Source organism: Prinia subflava, chromosome 9 (assembly GCF_021018805.1).
Source record: "Prinia subflava isolate CZ2003 ecotype Zambia chromosome 9, Cam_Psub_1.2, whole genome shotgun sequence".
NCBI lineage: Eukaryota > Metazoa > Chordata > Aves > Passeriformes > Cisticolidae > Prinia > Prinia subflava.
Genome location: NC_086255.1, coordinates 31,227,955 through 31,244,088, shown reverse-complemented (window position 1 = coordinate 31,244,088; position 16,134 = coordinate 31,227,955). Strand labels below are relative to the sequence as shown.

General features: G+C 47.0%; 1 protein-coding gene across 2 annotated transcripts in view; it reads right to left on the bottom strand.

Moving 5' to 3' along the window:
- Window positions 1-6,692: 6,692 nt before the first annotated feature.
- The window catches only part of PCDH15 (protocadherin related 15), a 640,425-nt gene continuing 630,983 nt past the window's right edge, over window positions 6,693-16,134 (bottom strand). Inside the window, exons 36-40 of one of the 2 annotated variants that reach the window (XM_063406141.1) lie at window positions 15,350-15,388; window positions 14,581-14,654; window positions 13,510-13,642; window positions 10,996-12,429; window positions 6,693-9,189 (exon numbers count right to left, since the gene is read on the bottom strand). In XM_063406141.1, the coding sequence (XP_063262211.1) occupies window positions 8,638-9,189; window positions 10,996-12,429; window positions 13,510-13,642; window positions 14,581-14,654; window positions 15,350-15,388 (2,232 nt within the window). In that variant the 3' untranslated portion in view covers window positions 6,693-8,637. The remainder of the gene's footprint in view (window positions 9,190-10,995; window positions 12,430-13,509; window positions 13,643-14,580; window positions 14,655-15,349; window positions 15,389-16,134) is intronic. The other variant, XM_063406139.1, reaches the window with a different exon arrangement.

Here is a 16,134-nt window from a genome sequence, read left to right as displayed (position 1 = left end):
GCTTCCTTCCAACTCAGGACCTATAAAGAAATAATTTTGCTTGGTTGGTTTTGGGGGATTTTAGTGATTGTGTAAGATCTGCACTAACATTCCTTTCCCTGGATTCAGCCAGGAAGAGTCTGGAAACATGTTATTAACCAAGACTGTGAAACAAACCCTTCTTTCCTAACCCTTCTTCAAAATGTAATTCTGCAGCATTAATTATAATGTAGAGTAGGAGAGAGAAACGTGTTCAGTTTGGGGGTTGTATTTTCCTCTTCAGCTGTAAATAAAATCTCCCCAAGACCTCCTACCTGAGCAGACCTTTTATCTATCATTTCTGTGAAAAATAAAACCTTTATAGAAAGAGGGAGAGGGATTAAACACCAGCTAAATTCACATTGCTGCTGTTTATGATAACATGCAGATGTGCCAGGGGAGGTTTGGAATCCCAGGATGGTTCAGGTTGGAGGAGACCTTAAAGCCCATTTCATACCACCTCCAAGGCCCATCCAGCCTTGGACACTTCTAAATATGCTCTATTTTTACAGGTTTGGGGCAATAAGATCTAATAAATCATATGAGCACAGCTAAGTGCAAAGGTGCAGCTGCTGTGGCTGGGTGGGGACAGCTTTTCCAAATTCCAAACCTTCTTTTGCTGATTATTTGCAAGAGTTTGTCTAAAAAGGGGCATGGCCTTGATATTTGGGCTATCTTGATACCTGCAGAGTCCATCATGAATGTTACAGGTGGCTCTGAAGTGGCAGATCAGCCTTAAATCCTTCCTGAGGAGGCTTCCTGCTTTGGCACAAAGGAAAAGGGTGTGAGTTGGCCAATTAAAATCCATCCATCTCCCAGAATTCCATAACCTGGCTTTGGATGTGTTTATTATGGGTTGGATTTGTGCTGTAGTGGCTGAGGCCAAGCCTGTCCCCTGCAGTTGGCTCAGCTGAGTGCCCAAGCACAGCTTTGCTGCTGAGCCTTGGCCAGGTTTCCCTGCAGATCCATAGGGAGGCAGTGATTCCGTTTTGGAGAGGGGTAGAGGTTACCAGGATGCTGGGAATCCTTGATTCCCATCCTTCCCAGCTTCTCCTACCATCCCAGCACTTTACCTGCGAACTTTTCCCTTTTCCTAGGGACAAATATTCCTCCCTTCCAACCCAAACCGCTCCGTGATCCCGCGTTATTTCCCACGGGAGCTGAACCAGCAGCACGCAGATGAATGTGTGCCACAATCTAGGAGGAAAGAACTTCCACAGCCTTCCCTCTAAATCCCTAAAAGGCAAACCATGCTGGGAAGGAAGCACAGGAATCCAGGTGACACGTCCTGCAGCAGCAGCAGGTGGGGTGATTTCACTGCCTAAAACCTGGCAGCTTTCCTCTCTGTTCCTTTTATACTCTTCCTTTAATGAACATGTGTTTATTTGAGGACTCCCAGGTTATTGGGAAGGCTGGAAAGGACCAGAGCAGCTCCTCAAATCACTGTCACCTCCCAATTTGTGGAGCACTTTGCCCCCCTGCTACCCCAAACTCTTTTGGCACGGGGAGCTCTTCAGCTGTGGGAAATGGATTTGTAGGGGATTCTCAAAGCCTGGCTGAAAGCTCACACAGTCTTGTGCATCTGTGTGCAGACCTTGAGATAAAAAATGCTGACTTAGAAAGGCCATGGAATAGGACAGGCATTGTTGAGAGAGAAATGGAGCTGGAAACAAGTTTCAAAGGATGGCCTTGCAAAGAAAGACTAGATACTTTAGAGAAATAGAGCTATGAAAGGTGCATTGTAGAAGGACCCACAAGGGGTAATTTTAGATAATTGGCTTTAGGGCATTAACAGCATTGTGTGGCAAAAACTCATAGGCCAACAAACCCTCATAATGTAATTAGGAAATAGTTTGGCTTCTGATTGTGATGGTGTGAATTGTAACATCAGTACCTTCTCACCCTTCACATGAGACTGAAAATGGAATAAAAATTTTTAAAATGCCCCTCAGTTGCCCCGTCTCTTGGTCAGAAAAAGGTATAATCTGACAGGAATGGTGCTCTGCATTTGGTGGAAGCTGTACCTCGTGCCTGTGGGCTGCTCATTCCTCCTGCCCCTTGGGGACAGATCCCATTTTTCACCAGGATTTCCAGCTTTCATTTCCCGGGAAGATGTGCTTCAGCCAGTGCTCTCTGCAGGTTCCCAGCAAAAGAAGGATGATGGTGGGTGTCTCTGCCAGGGCAGGAAGGGAGCAAATCCCCTCCAGGCACACCTGGACAGGGCTGTTCCATGAGCCTGCGCTGTAATTTGTCATCCTGGCAGCTTAATTAGCCTGGACAGCATGATGCCCAGTGTGTGTCTCCATCCCTGGGCACAGTCCTGCCTCTCCTGCCCTCCCTCACCTTTTGGGAGGAAGGGAAGGAGGAGGCAGTGGTGGAGCCAAGAATAAGAGCCCTGGGATCCCCTCCCTGTGCTTCTCCTGGCCTTGATAATCCCTCCCACGCCCCCGTCCACATTCAAGGCCAGTGCCCTGATGTCTCCTCAGAATTCCCATCCTCAGCCCCCAATTATTTGTGCATTTCCAGCCTGCAAGGCAAAAATGTGCAGCAGTAAATTAAACTGCTGGGAGAGACAAACATTTGTTATTCTTGGCTTGGTGATGGGGTAAAGTTTTGAGTTTATCCTTCGTGTTCCTCATTTAAACCGTGGTGATTAATGAGCATTGAGCAATTTGTTTCCCCCCTCTCCCTAGGACTAGCTCTGTGTAATGCTAAATCCGAGCAAAGCCTGCTCAATATTTGATATATTTAAAACCTCCACTTTCCTTTTTCATTAAAAGAGCCTCTCACCCACATTTCTGAGATAACAACTTGGAATAAAGGAGCTCTTTGTGAATGCTGGGAGAGCAACACTGTCTAGGTCTGATGTCTGAAAGGTAACACATTAAAAAATAATCATCCTTCTACCTGTGCAAAATGAATCAGATTAAATAATGACCTTAATACAATTTCCCTGGTGACCTTTATTGAGGAAAGAAGAATTCTTCCTGAGATACTAAAAATAACCACGTCAAAGCAGTTTCTCTAAACTTCGGTGTTGTCATTCTCTCTAAACTCTTGAAACAAATCTAAACCTCCCTCCAGCATTATAATATTCAGTTCTGCACCATTCTCTGGAAGCATCCCACCCCTGGAACCCCAAAAATCTGCCCCAGAATCTCTCCCTGGATTTTTGTAGCATTCCCAGGAACACCTGCCCTGGGAACAGCCCTGGGCCTGCTCTCACTTAGTTGGGTACCATGGCCACAATCTTCTGGGAGCAGAAAACACAATCTGGGGTGGTAAGCACTTAAAAAAAAAGGTTCATTTTAGCTTTGTTGCCCTAAAAAGATGATGTTTCCCGTTCTCTAAGCATTTAAACAGAGCTTTGAAGGCAAAGAGAAAGATTTCCAAGAGTTGGATTTGAGACTTTGTCCTTTCTCTAAGAAGAGCTGCAAAAGAGACATTGCAGAGACACTTCCCTTCACCAAATCCCCCTGGGAATCCAGCACAACTCCCCTGCAGTTTTCCCCTCCAAGCAAAGCTTCCGGGATCTCCTGGAAGCCAAATATTGGTTAAACCCCACAGGTCTGTGCAAATCGCTGCAACTCCACAGGAATCCCACTGCCAGAGGGCAGGGATGGATGGGATATTGGGAATAAATCCTCCCCTGGAAGGGTGGGCAGGCCCTGGCACAGGGTGCCTCAAGAAGCTGTGGCTGCCCCTGGGTCTCTGAAATTGTCTAAGGCCAGGTTGGAATCACCTTTTTCAGGGTTGTTGCTCCTGCTGGGTGACTCCTGAGAAGATCAATACAATTTTATCCTGTGAAGAGCAACCATCATTGCCAGAAAGATAAACAACATTCCAGATGTCCTGGCTGGTGCCACCTCAAAGGCCTTGGTTTTCTCAGCTATGAGTGAATGACCTGATTCTGCTCCTGTTGTTGCTGCAGTTTTGATCCAGCTCCAGCTTTAGCCTAGGATCAGCTGGGCTCAGTCCAGACAGGGAAATCACTGACACGCCCCTCTTCCAGAAATAAGGAAAAAAGGCAGAACTCCTCAGTTCTCATCTCACAGGCTTCTGAGAGCCAGCTGCCTCCAAAATTCAGCTGATAAACGTTCAGTTATCAAAGCTTGAGATTTAGCAGTGTTTTGTAATAAATGCAGGTCTTCTTCAGACTACAAACAATGGTAAGTCAGCACCAAGGAATGATGGAATGGCTTCCCTTGGAAGGGATCCTAAAATCCATCTCATTCACCCCTGCCATGGGCAGGGACACCTTCCACTGTCCCAGGCTGCTCCAAGCCCCAAAGTCCAGCCTGGCCTTGGACACTGCCAGGGATGCAGGGGCAGCCACAGCTGCTCTGGGCACCCTGTGCCAGGGCCTGCCCACCCTGCCAGGGAACAATTCCTGCCCAATATCCCATCCATCCCTGATCCCTGGCAGTGGGGAGCCATTCCCTGTGTCCTGTCCCTCCATCCTTTGTCCCCAGCCCCTCTCCAGCTCTCCTGCCAGGATCTTCAGGCACTGGAAGGCCACATCTGGATCACCCCAAAGCTTCTCCTCTCCAGCTGAACACCCCCAGCTCTCCCAGCCTTTCCTCCCAGCAGAGCTGCTCCATCCCTCTGCTCATCCTGGTGCCTCCCCCGGCCTCTCTGCAGCAGCTCCAGGTCCCTCCTGTGCTGGCCCCAGGGCTGGGGCAGCTCTGCAGGTGGGCTCTCACCTGAGCACAGGGGCAGAGGGGCAGAATCCCCCCTGCCCTGCTGCCCATGCTGGGGCTCAGCCCAGGGCACGGGGGGGTTCTGGGTCCCAGCTCTCACCCCCAGCACCCCCAGGTCCTTCTCCCAGGGCTGCTCCAGCTGCTTAGCCCCAGCCTGGATCGATCCTGAGGGTTGCCCTGACCCAGGTGCAGCACCAGCACCTGCTCTTGTTAAACCCATGAGATTCCCATGGGCCACTTCTGGAGCTTGTCCAGGTCCCCCTGGGTGGCCCCGTCCTTCACGAGAGTTTTAAAGTCCCCATTTCTGCAGCAGCATTTGAGGGGTGAGCAAGTGTGTGCAGGAAAACAAGGAGAGAACGATTGACCCCCCCCCCACCCACCAGCTGGAAATGATCCCTAATTTTAACCTTTCCAGATACACCTGGCATTTACTGGAGTAAGCTGCTGGAAAACGGACAAGCCACTTTTCCCAGCCACTGAGAGCATCACACAGAAGGAACCTGGGGACAAACCACCACCGTGGTTGTCTGCACTGCAGACTCCTGGAAATATCAAGCGGTTTTCCCTTGGATTGTGTGAGATTTCCCAGGAAGCGTTTCCATGGCCCAAACCAGCCCATTCCCACTGGGTGTTTTCCCACCATTTGCTAAAAAAAGCACATTTTCTTTTTTTCCAATCCCTTTTCCATTTTGCTGACTGTTTTCCAGGTTCTGGCAGGATTCAAGCTGTGATGGGAGGATGGCGAGTGACTGTGCTGGGACATTTCTGTCAGCAGACAGACACCTGTAACCCACCACAACCACACTGTCCCTTCCCTGGCTCCAAATCCTGGGTGCAGGGACTCCCCACCATTAATGCAAAAATAGTTAATATTACCCAACAGATCCCTGACAGATCTGTGGGACTTTCTTTATAGTCTTGCTCACAGTAGTAAGTACTTAAGGGAGAATACAGAAATAGTTCCATTTCCCACCTTGCTTTCCTTTTCCCCTCCCAGTGGGAATTACACTGCTCTGCCACAACCCCAGAATTTCTCACTTGGACCTCCCCTGGTCTGAAAATGTACCAGATGCTGTGCTAAGCCACAAAATCCTGCTTGGAGGAGTGTAGGAATTAAATCAGTGGCAGGAGGGGTGATTATCACCTTGATCTGCCTGCGAGTGCTTCTGCCACCCAGGGGAAGCTGCTCGTGCCGTGCCTCAGCCCGACACATTTCGGTGCTTAAATAGCTGTAAATTACATCCCAAGGCACAGCTCCGGAATTCTACTCCCTGTATCCAAAGCTGGGCTAATGCCTTGCTTCCCAAAGGGAAATAAAAGGGATTTTATATTTTTTTTTACTGGCTCAATCTGTGAGGTTCCTGCTGTTGGTTCTGGCTGCCAGCACTTGCTCACAACCTAAAATCTGGAATTCTTCATGGCATGGCATCCCCAGTGGGCAAAGTTTGGAATTCTGTGTTTATTGACAGGGTGACACCCCAGAAAATAAAAGAGGAAAAAAAAAATACCCCCCACACCCCCAAACCTTGTACACCTGAAAAACATTTCCCCACAGTATTCCCAATTTTAAAAGTTTAGCTAAAATTGAGTTAATTTTAGATGAGACAGGCCCCCGGGAATCCTGATCTCTGCATTGTGGGAGAAGCTCTGAGTGCCTGGACAGCACAAAGGAGCTGGTGGGGATGGAATTTCCCTTGGATAAGCATGGACAGCACTACCGACCCCCAGTGTCCAGCCCCAGCATCCTTCCCAGAGCTACAGATGCAATAGTTGTTTTAGAAATAAAGATACAACAACTGTTTTCCCTCAGAAAACTGGGAGAAAATGTTCCTCTAAAAAGCATACGACCCTAATGAATATTAGGAACAGAACTGACAGACTCTGCAATGAAAGCGAGGCAGTGAAATAATAACAGTGTCTTAAACAGGATTAAAATATAACATTTTACTTGTTATTTCAAAGAATAGATTTTTTTTTTTCTTTCTTCCATCAGTCTTATCTGTATGTCCAGCCTCCAGCTTAACTCCAAACAGCTGTTTTAGCGCCGGTCCCAAGTGCAAATATGCCAAGAAAAAGGAACTTAGGGAAAAGACACATCTTTTTGTTTGTTTTTCCCACGTGTGAGAGGCTACAGTGCATTTCTCATGCCTGAAGACAAGCACCATTGCTCAAAATATTTGGTCAGAAACCTCAGCTTGAGAAGGAGGTATTGGACAGAGAAGTCACATCGACACCACATGCAGACAGCTCCCAAAGACAAATATTCCCAGGGATGTGCTGGGGGAGAACCTGGGCAAAGGGAAAACCAACACAGCCGCAGCAGCACGAAGTCCTTTTACTGCCAGAGCAGATCCTTCCTCACCCAGACCTCATGGGGAGGCCTGAGCTGTGGAATGGAGAAAGAATGGTGATGCCAATCTCTTCCTTGCTAATTACACACATTTATCTGTTGGCTCTTCCAATCTTTCCACAGAAATCCAGGTTGTTCTCACAATTGGTTTGATTTTACCCCAAAAAGGTTTGCACCACACAACAGGACACTTTTCTCACGTGAACGTGGGTTCTGCTTTTTTTTCCTTTGCTGCTTCATACTGGAGAAAACCACTTTTCTTTGTCGTTTTTGGGTGTTGGGGACAACAAACAGTGAAAATTCTCAGCTCCCTGCCCAAGCTGTGACAACACTCAAAACTTTGAGGTAAAACCAGAAATTGTAACCATGTGCCTGAATTTATGTCGTGTATTTCACAGGTAATGAGCACATTAGCACAAAGTTTTGGAAACAACTCCGAGTGTATGTCCTGAGACCCTTTGCCCTTCCCAGATCTGTCTGTGCATGTTCACCTCATAAAATATTCCCTTTCTCTCCTCTTCCCTGTGGATCCATTTGTCTTTTCAGCACGTTTTTGTTCAAGGTTATCAAAGTGGAATGGTGATGGCTTAACCGCTTAACCCACCAGCCAGCTGGGCTTGGGAATGGATCCATCCTCTTCCCATTAGTTCCTCTTTAGTGCCTCCCACTACCACAGGCTCATGGATCATCCTGCTTTATTCCAGAGGAATACAGCCATAGGATGACAATTACTGATAGAGCATAAAAGCTGGAGCTAAAGACCATGGAAAGAAGTAAACAGAACTGATGTGGGAAGAGATAAAAAGATGAAAAAATTGACTGGGGAAGAAAATTGGAACGAGCTAATTTACAAAAGAAAATGAACAAACCATGGCCAGGTAGCTCTGAACAAAATTAATTGCTACACATTGCCTTCCTCTTTGCAATTTTTTATCTTATTTCAGCTTTTCTTGCACTTTTCTAAGTGGCAGTGCTGTAATTGCAGGAACTTTGATTCCATAACTTTGCCAGCTGGGCGTTGTTTGCATCAATTGCTCTGACTTGGAATTGGGACTCAAATTCCAGCAGCAGCCGAGGATTTGCTCCATTGACTTGGATGGGTTTATTTTTAATTTATTACTCTGAGGTCAGAAGGCAGAGCTCTGGATATAAATCTTGAACACAAATAGACAATTCCCAAATCTAGACAGTAGAGCCACAAGTACTGTACAGAAAAACAAAGCCAGGCAGGTATAGAACTGTCTGGAGGGTTAAACCAAAGGGGGCTGTGCATTTATTAGTAGTTTACTGTTTATTAAACAAGAACTCCAGATCCAAAAAAGAACTCATTAAGTGGAACCAAGTAGTGTTTAGTGAAATGGGAGCCTGTCAAAACTGGGGAGGACAATGGATCGGTCCAACGGTGAGTGCAAATTTTGTCTGGGAATTTTAAAGCGTGCCGTTTGTCATGGACAACGGATGTGCACCAATACAAACTCCGTACATCTGCCCCTGGGTGACAATAAAAAGCTCAGTTTATTATAAACCGAAGTAAAAATGAAAATTAAAAAAAAAGAACAACAACTAAAATCACAGTTTTGTCATTGGTATGTGGAGGTTGTTCCAAGGGCCCATCCAGAGCTCCTCCTCGTCGGACTGTGTGTGTTCACTGTGCGACTCCAAGGGCTCCTTGACTTCCTCGTGGTCAACAACTGATTCCTGCTCATCTGTGCTTTTCAGTTTGGCCGCCCTGGCCTTTGTCACTACATTTTCGGCCCCTATAGAGGAGGAAAAGGAGACACTGCACGGCCTGGAGTTCATTTTGTCGCTCAGGGACGGTCCCTTGGATAAGGTGCTCAGCGGCACGCTCTCCTCATGTGTCACTGCCAGCTTGTCCAGTTTCTTGAACTGCTTCCCCAGCCTCACTGGGGACGTGGCTTTCAGGTTATTGCCGAGGCAGGCGCGGCGGGTGCGCACCACGGAGCCGTTCTGGGCCACGTAGACGTTGCTGCTGCCGTTGGGCTGGAAGCCGGCGTTGCCCAGCCGGTTCCTCTGCCCGGGGTCGGCAGCGCTCTCCTCGCCCGTGGAGCTGGTCTCGTACTCCGGGTCCACCACCAGCTTGATCCTCTTCTTTTTGGCCCACTGTTGGACAACAAAAAGAAATGTCAGGGCATGCCAGGGCTGTTTCTTCATTTCCCTGACCTTTCTGTTCATTGGTTAATAACTCTCACCAGTTTCCACTCATTTTGCATCTTTCCCCTTGCGATGTGTGTGCAAACCGGAGGAGGAAGCTGCTGTGTGAGGGATGCCTTTAAGAAACTACTCCAGGGTGTAAATTCTAGGAGGGCCTTGAGGGGTTTTGTTCCCTTGCATTGTGCATTCCGTGCACAGGGCAGCTCTGCTTTGTGTGCATCACACATCCAGCAGAGAAAATCCTGGGACACACACCAGGGAAAATCTCAGGCAAAACTGGCTGGTTACAAAAAGAACAGCCCCGTGCTAAAGCTTTCTGACTGTTCCAGACAGGGGGGATCAGTGGAAATGCTCAGGAAGACAGTGGAGAAACCAGGCTTTAGGTTTACATAACTTACATATTTTATATTTTTTTAGTCATATAAATACCTTATGTATTTTTTCAAAGAATTAATGCAAACAATTTCCACCCTGCTGTGACTTTGTAGTGATTCCTCTGTGGTGAGCACACAACCCCCACTAGTTATTGTAATTTATAATTGATCTTTTAAAAATAAATGCCTCCTTGCAGCACACTGAAAAGAGCTATTACCCCTCTTGAATGAATAATTCAAGCACTAAGATGCCATCACAGTTAACCCCCACTGCAAAGCACACACAGGAATATGAGAAAAGCCAGTATTTAGAGAAAGAAAGTCATGCAGGGCACAAATACGTGGTTACTCTTCAGCTTTTGAGAAGTTACACTTGGTAAAAATTACTTAGATGTCTTTTTTGTTGTTCCTGGCAAAGACAGACAATGTTCTTCACATGGATATATTCCAGTGGATCTATTCCTGCTTAGTTTAAGTGGGATTTACATTAAAACATTGTGTGCAGCTACGTCATTGTGCTGTGTGGGGGCACAAAGGGGCAGGTAAGTGACCATGGATCAAGTTCAAAGAGATATTGAATAAAATAAAAAAAATGAAATTAAAAAAAAATATTACGAAATAAAACCAAACCACTGTACTGTGATAGGTAGGAAAGGCAGAGGTTGGGAAATGTAATCCATTTCCTTTCCTGACCCAGCTCATTTGGTCCTCCTGCCTCAGCATTCCTGGCTTGTGCATCACTGGTGTTTGCAACCTGAATCCTGTGATCCAGAAACAGCCCAATCCCAGCTCGCTCAGTTATCCCCTGCAGCGCTGGGAATGTTGTTTTGCTGCAATTCCACTTGTCCTCCCTGCAAGCAGAGCTGACCTTGACTACAGAGAACTCACCTGAAGATTAGCAAATGTATTAATACAATATTAATGTGTAAAATGAAAACATGGATGACTTTTAAATCTTTACATCCTCCTCCTCATCATTCCTATTCTTCCCTAAATCCCATGTTTCGTTGCTCCAGGAAAACAAAACCTTTTCTATCTATGACTGAGTATAGCTATAGTGTGTGTGTATATATATATATACATATATATTTTTATATATATCCAGGGCTGGAATTATCTTGGTTTTCCACAGTTCTCTCCCAAGGACAGTGAAATACTGGATCAATACGCTTTGCCCTTTTCTTTTGGCTGTCTCCAGCCCATCAGCATTGCTTAGGAAAGACCACACAGAAGGCACAGCAAGCAAAGCCACTCCTCACTGCAAACCATCACCTACTGTCACTCCTCCTTAAAAGGAGGTGGAATCACCCGTGGCCTCCGACTCCGTAATTCCAGTACCCAGGGGCTCATCTGACTGGGACTGGCTGCTTCCCTGGGACACCTTTTTCCTTGTTTTCATTCCTTTCCTGTTGGTGTCAGAGCTCTGAGTCTCAGTCTCAGTTTTCCCAGACGTGGCACTACCTGAGCTTTTAGTCCCTGTGGTACCTTTGGAAGTCGCACTGATTTCACTGTCTAGGCAAGAGGATTCATTCTTACTGGCAGTGTCCTCCCTGTCACTGTCCTCTGGGTCATCCTCTTCTTCGCTTTCCTCCTCACTGTCCTCACCAGGAACAGCTGACTGTCCTCCCTTGCCCTTTCCAGCAGCAGCAGCTTTTGTGTTGCCAGTTTTAGAAACTGCCTTGTTTGAGTTTTCTGCTGTCTCCTCTGCCTCTTCCTCTTCCTCTTCTTCTGACACCTCTTCTATGGTGTCCTCTATTTCCACGCTGGCAGAGGAGGTTTTGCTCTTGTAGCTGGATCCCGAGGTTTTCCTGTAGCTCGAGTCCCTGTCACTACCCGAGGCAGTGGAGCTCACGGATTTCTGGCTGGAACGTTTGCCACGGGAGCTGCCTGCCCTGCTTTTTACACTGGACATTTCCGTGCTCCTCCTGCTGCTGGACTCACTGGTCCCTGACCTGCTGTAGGAGCTCCGTGTGGATGAGCTCTTGGACAGGCTACCATCCTCATCGCTCTCAGAGTCTTCCTCATCATCGTCCTCTTCCGACGAGTCCTCCTCCGACTCACTGCTGGAGCTGGACTCGGAGTCCTCATCGGAATCCCCCAAATCCCCAGTTTCCTCATCCGAGTCCACGGTGCTTTCCGTGGCCTCATCCTGGTCCAGGGTTATTTTCAAGTAGTCTTTGTCTTCTGACTCGGAGCCGGAGCTGCTGCTCTTCTCAGAGGACTCATCCGAGGTGTGCCTCCTCCTCCTCTTCCTCCTCTTCTCATGGTCACTCTCCTCCTGCTCGCTCTCGGCCGTGATGCTGATTGAAACTCCCGACTTGGCTTCATCCCTCTCAGACCCCTCCTCTCCACGCGCCAAATCCTTGCCAAGGCCCTCCTGGAATTTCTTGGAGACGCTGATGCGCTTCAGCACGTGGTTCAGTTTTCTCATGGAGGGCCTGTCGTCCGTGGATTTCTGGAAGTAGCTTCCCCTGATCATCATGGGTTTGTCCCCGTCCACTTGGCGAGCTGACAGCAGCTTGGCATAGCTGGAATCTTTCCTACCTTTCACCTTCTGCAGGATCATCGGGAATATCTTTGCTCTCTTCCACCGGGAACGGGCAGACTCAGCTCTTCCTACGGGTTTGTGGGCACTGACTGCCACACGACTCAAATGCATCACTGCCTTTAGCCTCCTTTTCCCCTGGCTGCTCCTAAATCCTCTTCCAGGACCACGGCTGAGGTCCATCCCAACACCTACAGGTCTCCCTTCCACTGGAGGCCCTGCTGCCTGGCTTATACCTCTGCTGGGAGGGCCTCTGACTGGACTCATGCCCTGCAAATTATGAAAATTAATTGATTACCACTTGAAAGAGAGTTGTTGTGAAAACCTGTACCTTAAAATAGGGTAGGAATAGATGCAACATTTATTATCCAGCATTAAAATGAACTTACCTATTTTAGAGTAGTTTTCTTACTGAAATTATGGGAAATGTTTTGGAATTTCAGAGGTTTAAAAAGTTCTAGAAATGCACAACTACCTTACTCTGCAATGGGGAAAATACTGAAATGTTCTGTCTTCTCCTTTAATAATGGATTAAGATCTGGCATTTGTGACAATTGGACTTTTTTTCTCAAAAGAAACATTTACCTCAACTTTCCTCTAATTGCCACTCACATTTAATTTTTTTTTTGATTTCTTAGTGGACTTTGTGACAAATGAATTTAGGTACTGCTTTCCTCAGTGGGAAGTCATCATTTACAGGAAGAATATTAGCAATAGACTCATAGAGTCATGAAGTGGTTTTAGTTGGAAGGGACCTTGAAACCCATCGAGTCCCACCCCTGCCATGGCAGGGACACCTTCCACTGTCCCAGGCTGCTCCAAGCCCCAAAGTCCAGCCTGGCCTTGGGCACTGCCAGGGATGCAGGGGCAGCCACAGCTGCTCTGGGCACCCTGTGCCAGGGCCTGCCCACCCTGCCAGGGAACAATTCCTGCCCAATATCCAACCCAAATTTTCCTCTTTTTCGGTCTTTAGCCATTCTTCTTATCCTGTCACCCCAGTTCCTGCTGAAGAGTTTTCTTCTGGCTTCCTTGTAGGCCCCTACGAAATACTGGAAGGTTTCCTTATTTGGTGATGACATAAAATGGAATTACCTAAGTCTAACTGGATTTTTCTTTGAACTATAAACAGATGCTGATTTTAACAGAAACTCAGCAATTCTTTTTTGTGCCTAGAAAACAAAAGGAATCCAATGCTGACAAACTTTATGGGCCACCAGAAGGGCCAACGACGCTTAACACTGATCTATAAAAAAACAAATTCTAATCAATTCTGGCATGTAACTGATGAGCTTTGGTGGCCCTTCGAGCTGCTGAGGGAACAGAATGAGCTCCCCAGGGTGTGTTTCTCACCTCCTCTGCTGCTGGCCCGTGGGGGCTGTAGTAGTAGCCACCGTCGCTCTCCACCACGACCTCGCCGTACTCGTCGTACATTCCCGACGGGGACAGCAGGCGCCGGCGGCTCCCGTACTGCGGCAGCTCGTACCTGCCAGGGACACCACAGCTCCTCAGGACGAGCCCAAACCTGCTCACACCTCCCACACACAGCCAGCAGCGCACATCTTCACATCCAGAGGGATGGGAACGGCTTTCCCTGGTTTTCTCCCTAATTCTTTTTCCTTAGCGGCAACCGAATCCCAGACATCCTTCTGTTCCAACGGCCACAAGCCCCGTAGGGTAACCTGAATTTTGAGGTCTGTTGGACCAGGCAAGACCCCTCTAGGTCAACTTTCTTTCAATCCACCTGATTTTTTGGGGGATCCTAATCATGGAACGAAAGAGCAGCTCCCCTGGGATGAGTTCTGGGGAATGCCGGCAGTAATTCCTGAAGAGCCTGCAGTCTTTATCAGAACAAGGCAGGATGGGGTTTATTGGGGGAAATTCAAAAGGCTACCAGGCAGGATGGTGTTTTTGAGGGAGTTTTAAAAGACTGCAAGGCAGGATGGTGTTTTTTTGAGGGATATTCAAAAGGTTACCAGGCCAGGATGGTGTTTTCTGAGGGAAATTTAAAAGGCTGCAAGGCAGGATGGGGTTTTTTTTTTTTTGAGGAAAGTTTAAAAGGCCAGCAGCTGTCTGGGAACTGGGAGAAGAAAGGATTAATCCCTGAACTCAGGAGGGGAGGAGGTGATGGAAATTAATCTCCCAGGAAGCAGAAATACACACACAAAGGATATAAACCCAGCATGAGGGACGGGATGTGCACTCTGTAAGTGGGATAATGACATTCCTGAAGAAGCAGGGAGTTATCACACACACTTTTAACCTCTGAAAAGAGTTTTGTTGTTGGTTCACGCCTTTGTGGACACAAAGATTAAAGTAATCCTGAGGTGAAGAAAAGTCCTACGATTAACTGCTGGAATAATAAACATCACCAGCCTGGAAAAGCAGCACTTTCTGAAATAAAGAGGAAAAACAGAACTATACCCGTGCTCGTAACTGTAGTAATCCTGGCCATAGTATTCCTGCCCTGGATCAATTCCAGACTCCATACTCAACTCCTGGAAAAGAGAAACACTGATTGAATGCAGTGTGAAAAAGCCCAAATGTAATCACTGATTTTATTATTCTTTATGATGTAATTACTTCTTCTGACTGCAGAAATGATCCCCGCCCTGTGGCACAAAAATACCAGCGTCTCACATTTGCTCTTATTGCTTATTCTGGAAACAATTTTGTGCCTAAAATATTGGAAATAGAAAGATTTGCAGTTGCACTGCACAGCAAGGTGCTAAAGCTTCCAGCACCAACTGCTCAGCTCAGCTCCAGCTGCAGTAATCCATCAGCAGCTGACTGACACCAGGAAAAAATCAGACAGCAGTTGGAGAGCAATGGAATCATTCTGCCTGGGAATCTGAAACTGCGATGAAGCCCGTGGGAGCCACTGAAAGATGCTCATGGGGGAAATCACAGATCCCAGAGTGGTTTGGAAGAGACCTTAAAACCCATCCAGTCCCACTTTCCACTATCTCAGGTTGCTCCACGCCCCCTCCAACCTGGCCTTGGAAGTACCAAAATGCAGTAAATTTAAGGTATTTAATTAAAATAACATAACTGGGCTTACAATGCCAGAACTTCGCTTTTTATCTAAGAGCCAGGGGGAAAAATTACCTGAGACAGACACATCTTATTAGAAAATGATGTAAAAGCCATTCCAAAACTCACAGAACAATTAAGAAATTAAAAATGGTGGTACCTCTGGTCTGAGAAGAGAAGGTCTCAGCAACTGCTGTTGCTACAAAAGAAAATGAGAAAGTGGTTAATTAGGCAGCAACAATTAAAGTGCAGGCGATTGGTGTCTAAGATTAGCAATAAATGCTGAAACCATAGGTCCTTTGCAACTTCTTACGGCAGGCAGATGGATATTTCCATACCCTGGGAGAACACTGAGCACCTGATGCAGTAAAATCCCTTCACAGTCCACCATTTCTTTTACCTCAATATAAAACCAACTTCCCCGTTTTTGTGGTGATTGTCTGACTTATTTAACCCAAGAACTTCTACCAGAAGCCAAGAGAACCAAGTTCTGTATTTAAATTAAGAGACACAACCAGCTGTGCAAAGAGAGGAAAAAAATCAGCAAATATCAACCTTTATGATAGAAACGTATTTTGGGGAATTTTCCAACTATTAAGTGAGATTGTAATGAAGGAAACTCTTCTCCCTGTTATTAATTTCTGAATAAAATGATACTGCGGGAGCAGCAGACCTCAGAGAGCTGCAGGGAAGGTCCGTGGAGCCCCATCCCTGCCTGGCAGGTGATTGGGTGTGACATTGGAAAGCACAGCAGGCGTGGAGGGAATTCCCTGGGAAGCTGCTCCTGGCAGCTCCTTAAGCAGCAATCTCAGCCTGGAGGTCACACTGCTGCCACAGTGGATCCCAGCCCCCAGGAGATTTACGGCTCATAAACTTCTTGAATCACTTTCAATTTCTGGTCTCTAAAGCACTCAGTACCCAGGAGTTCCACAACACACAATCCCA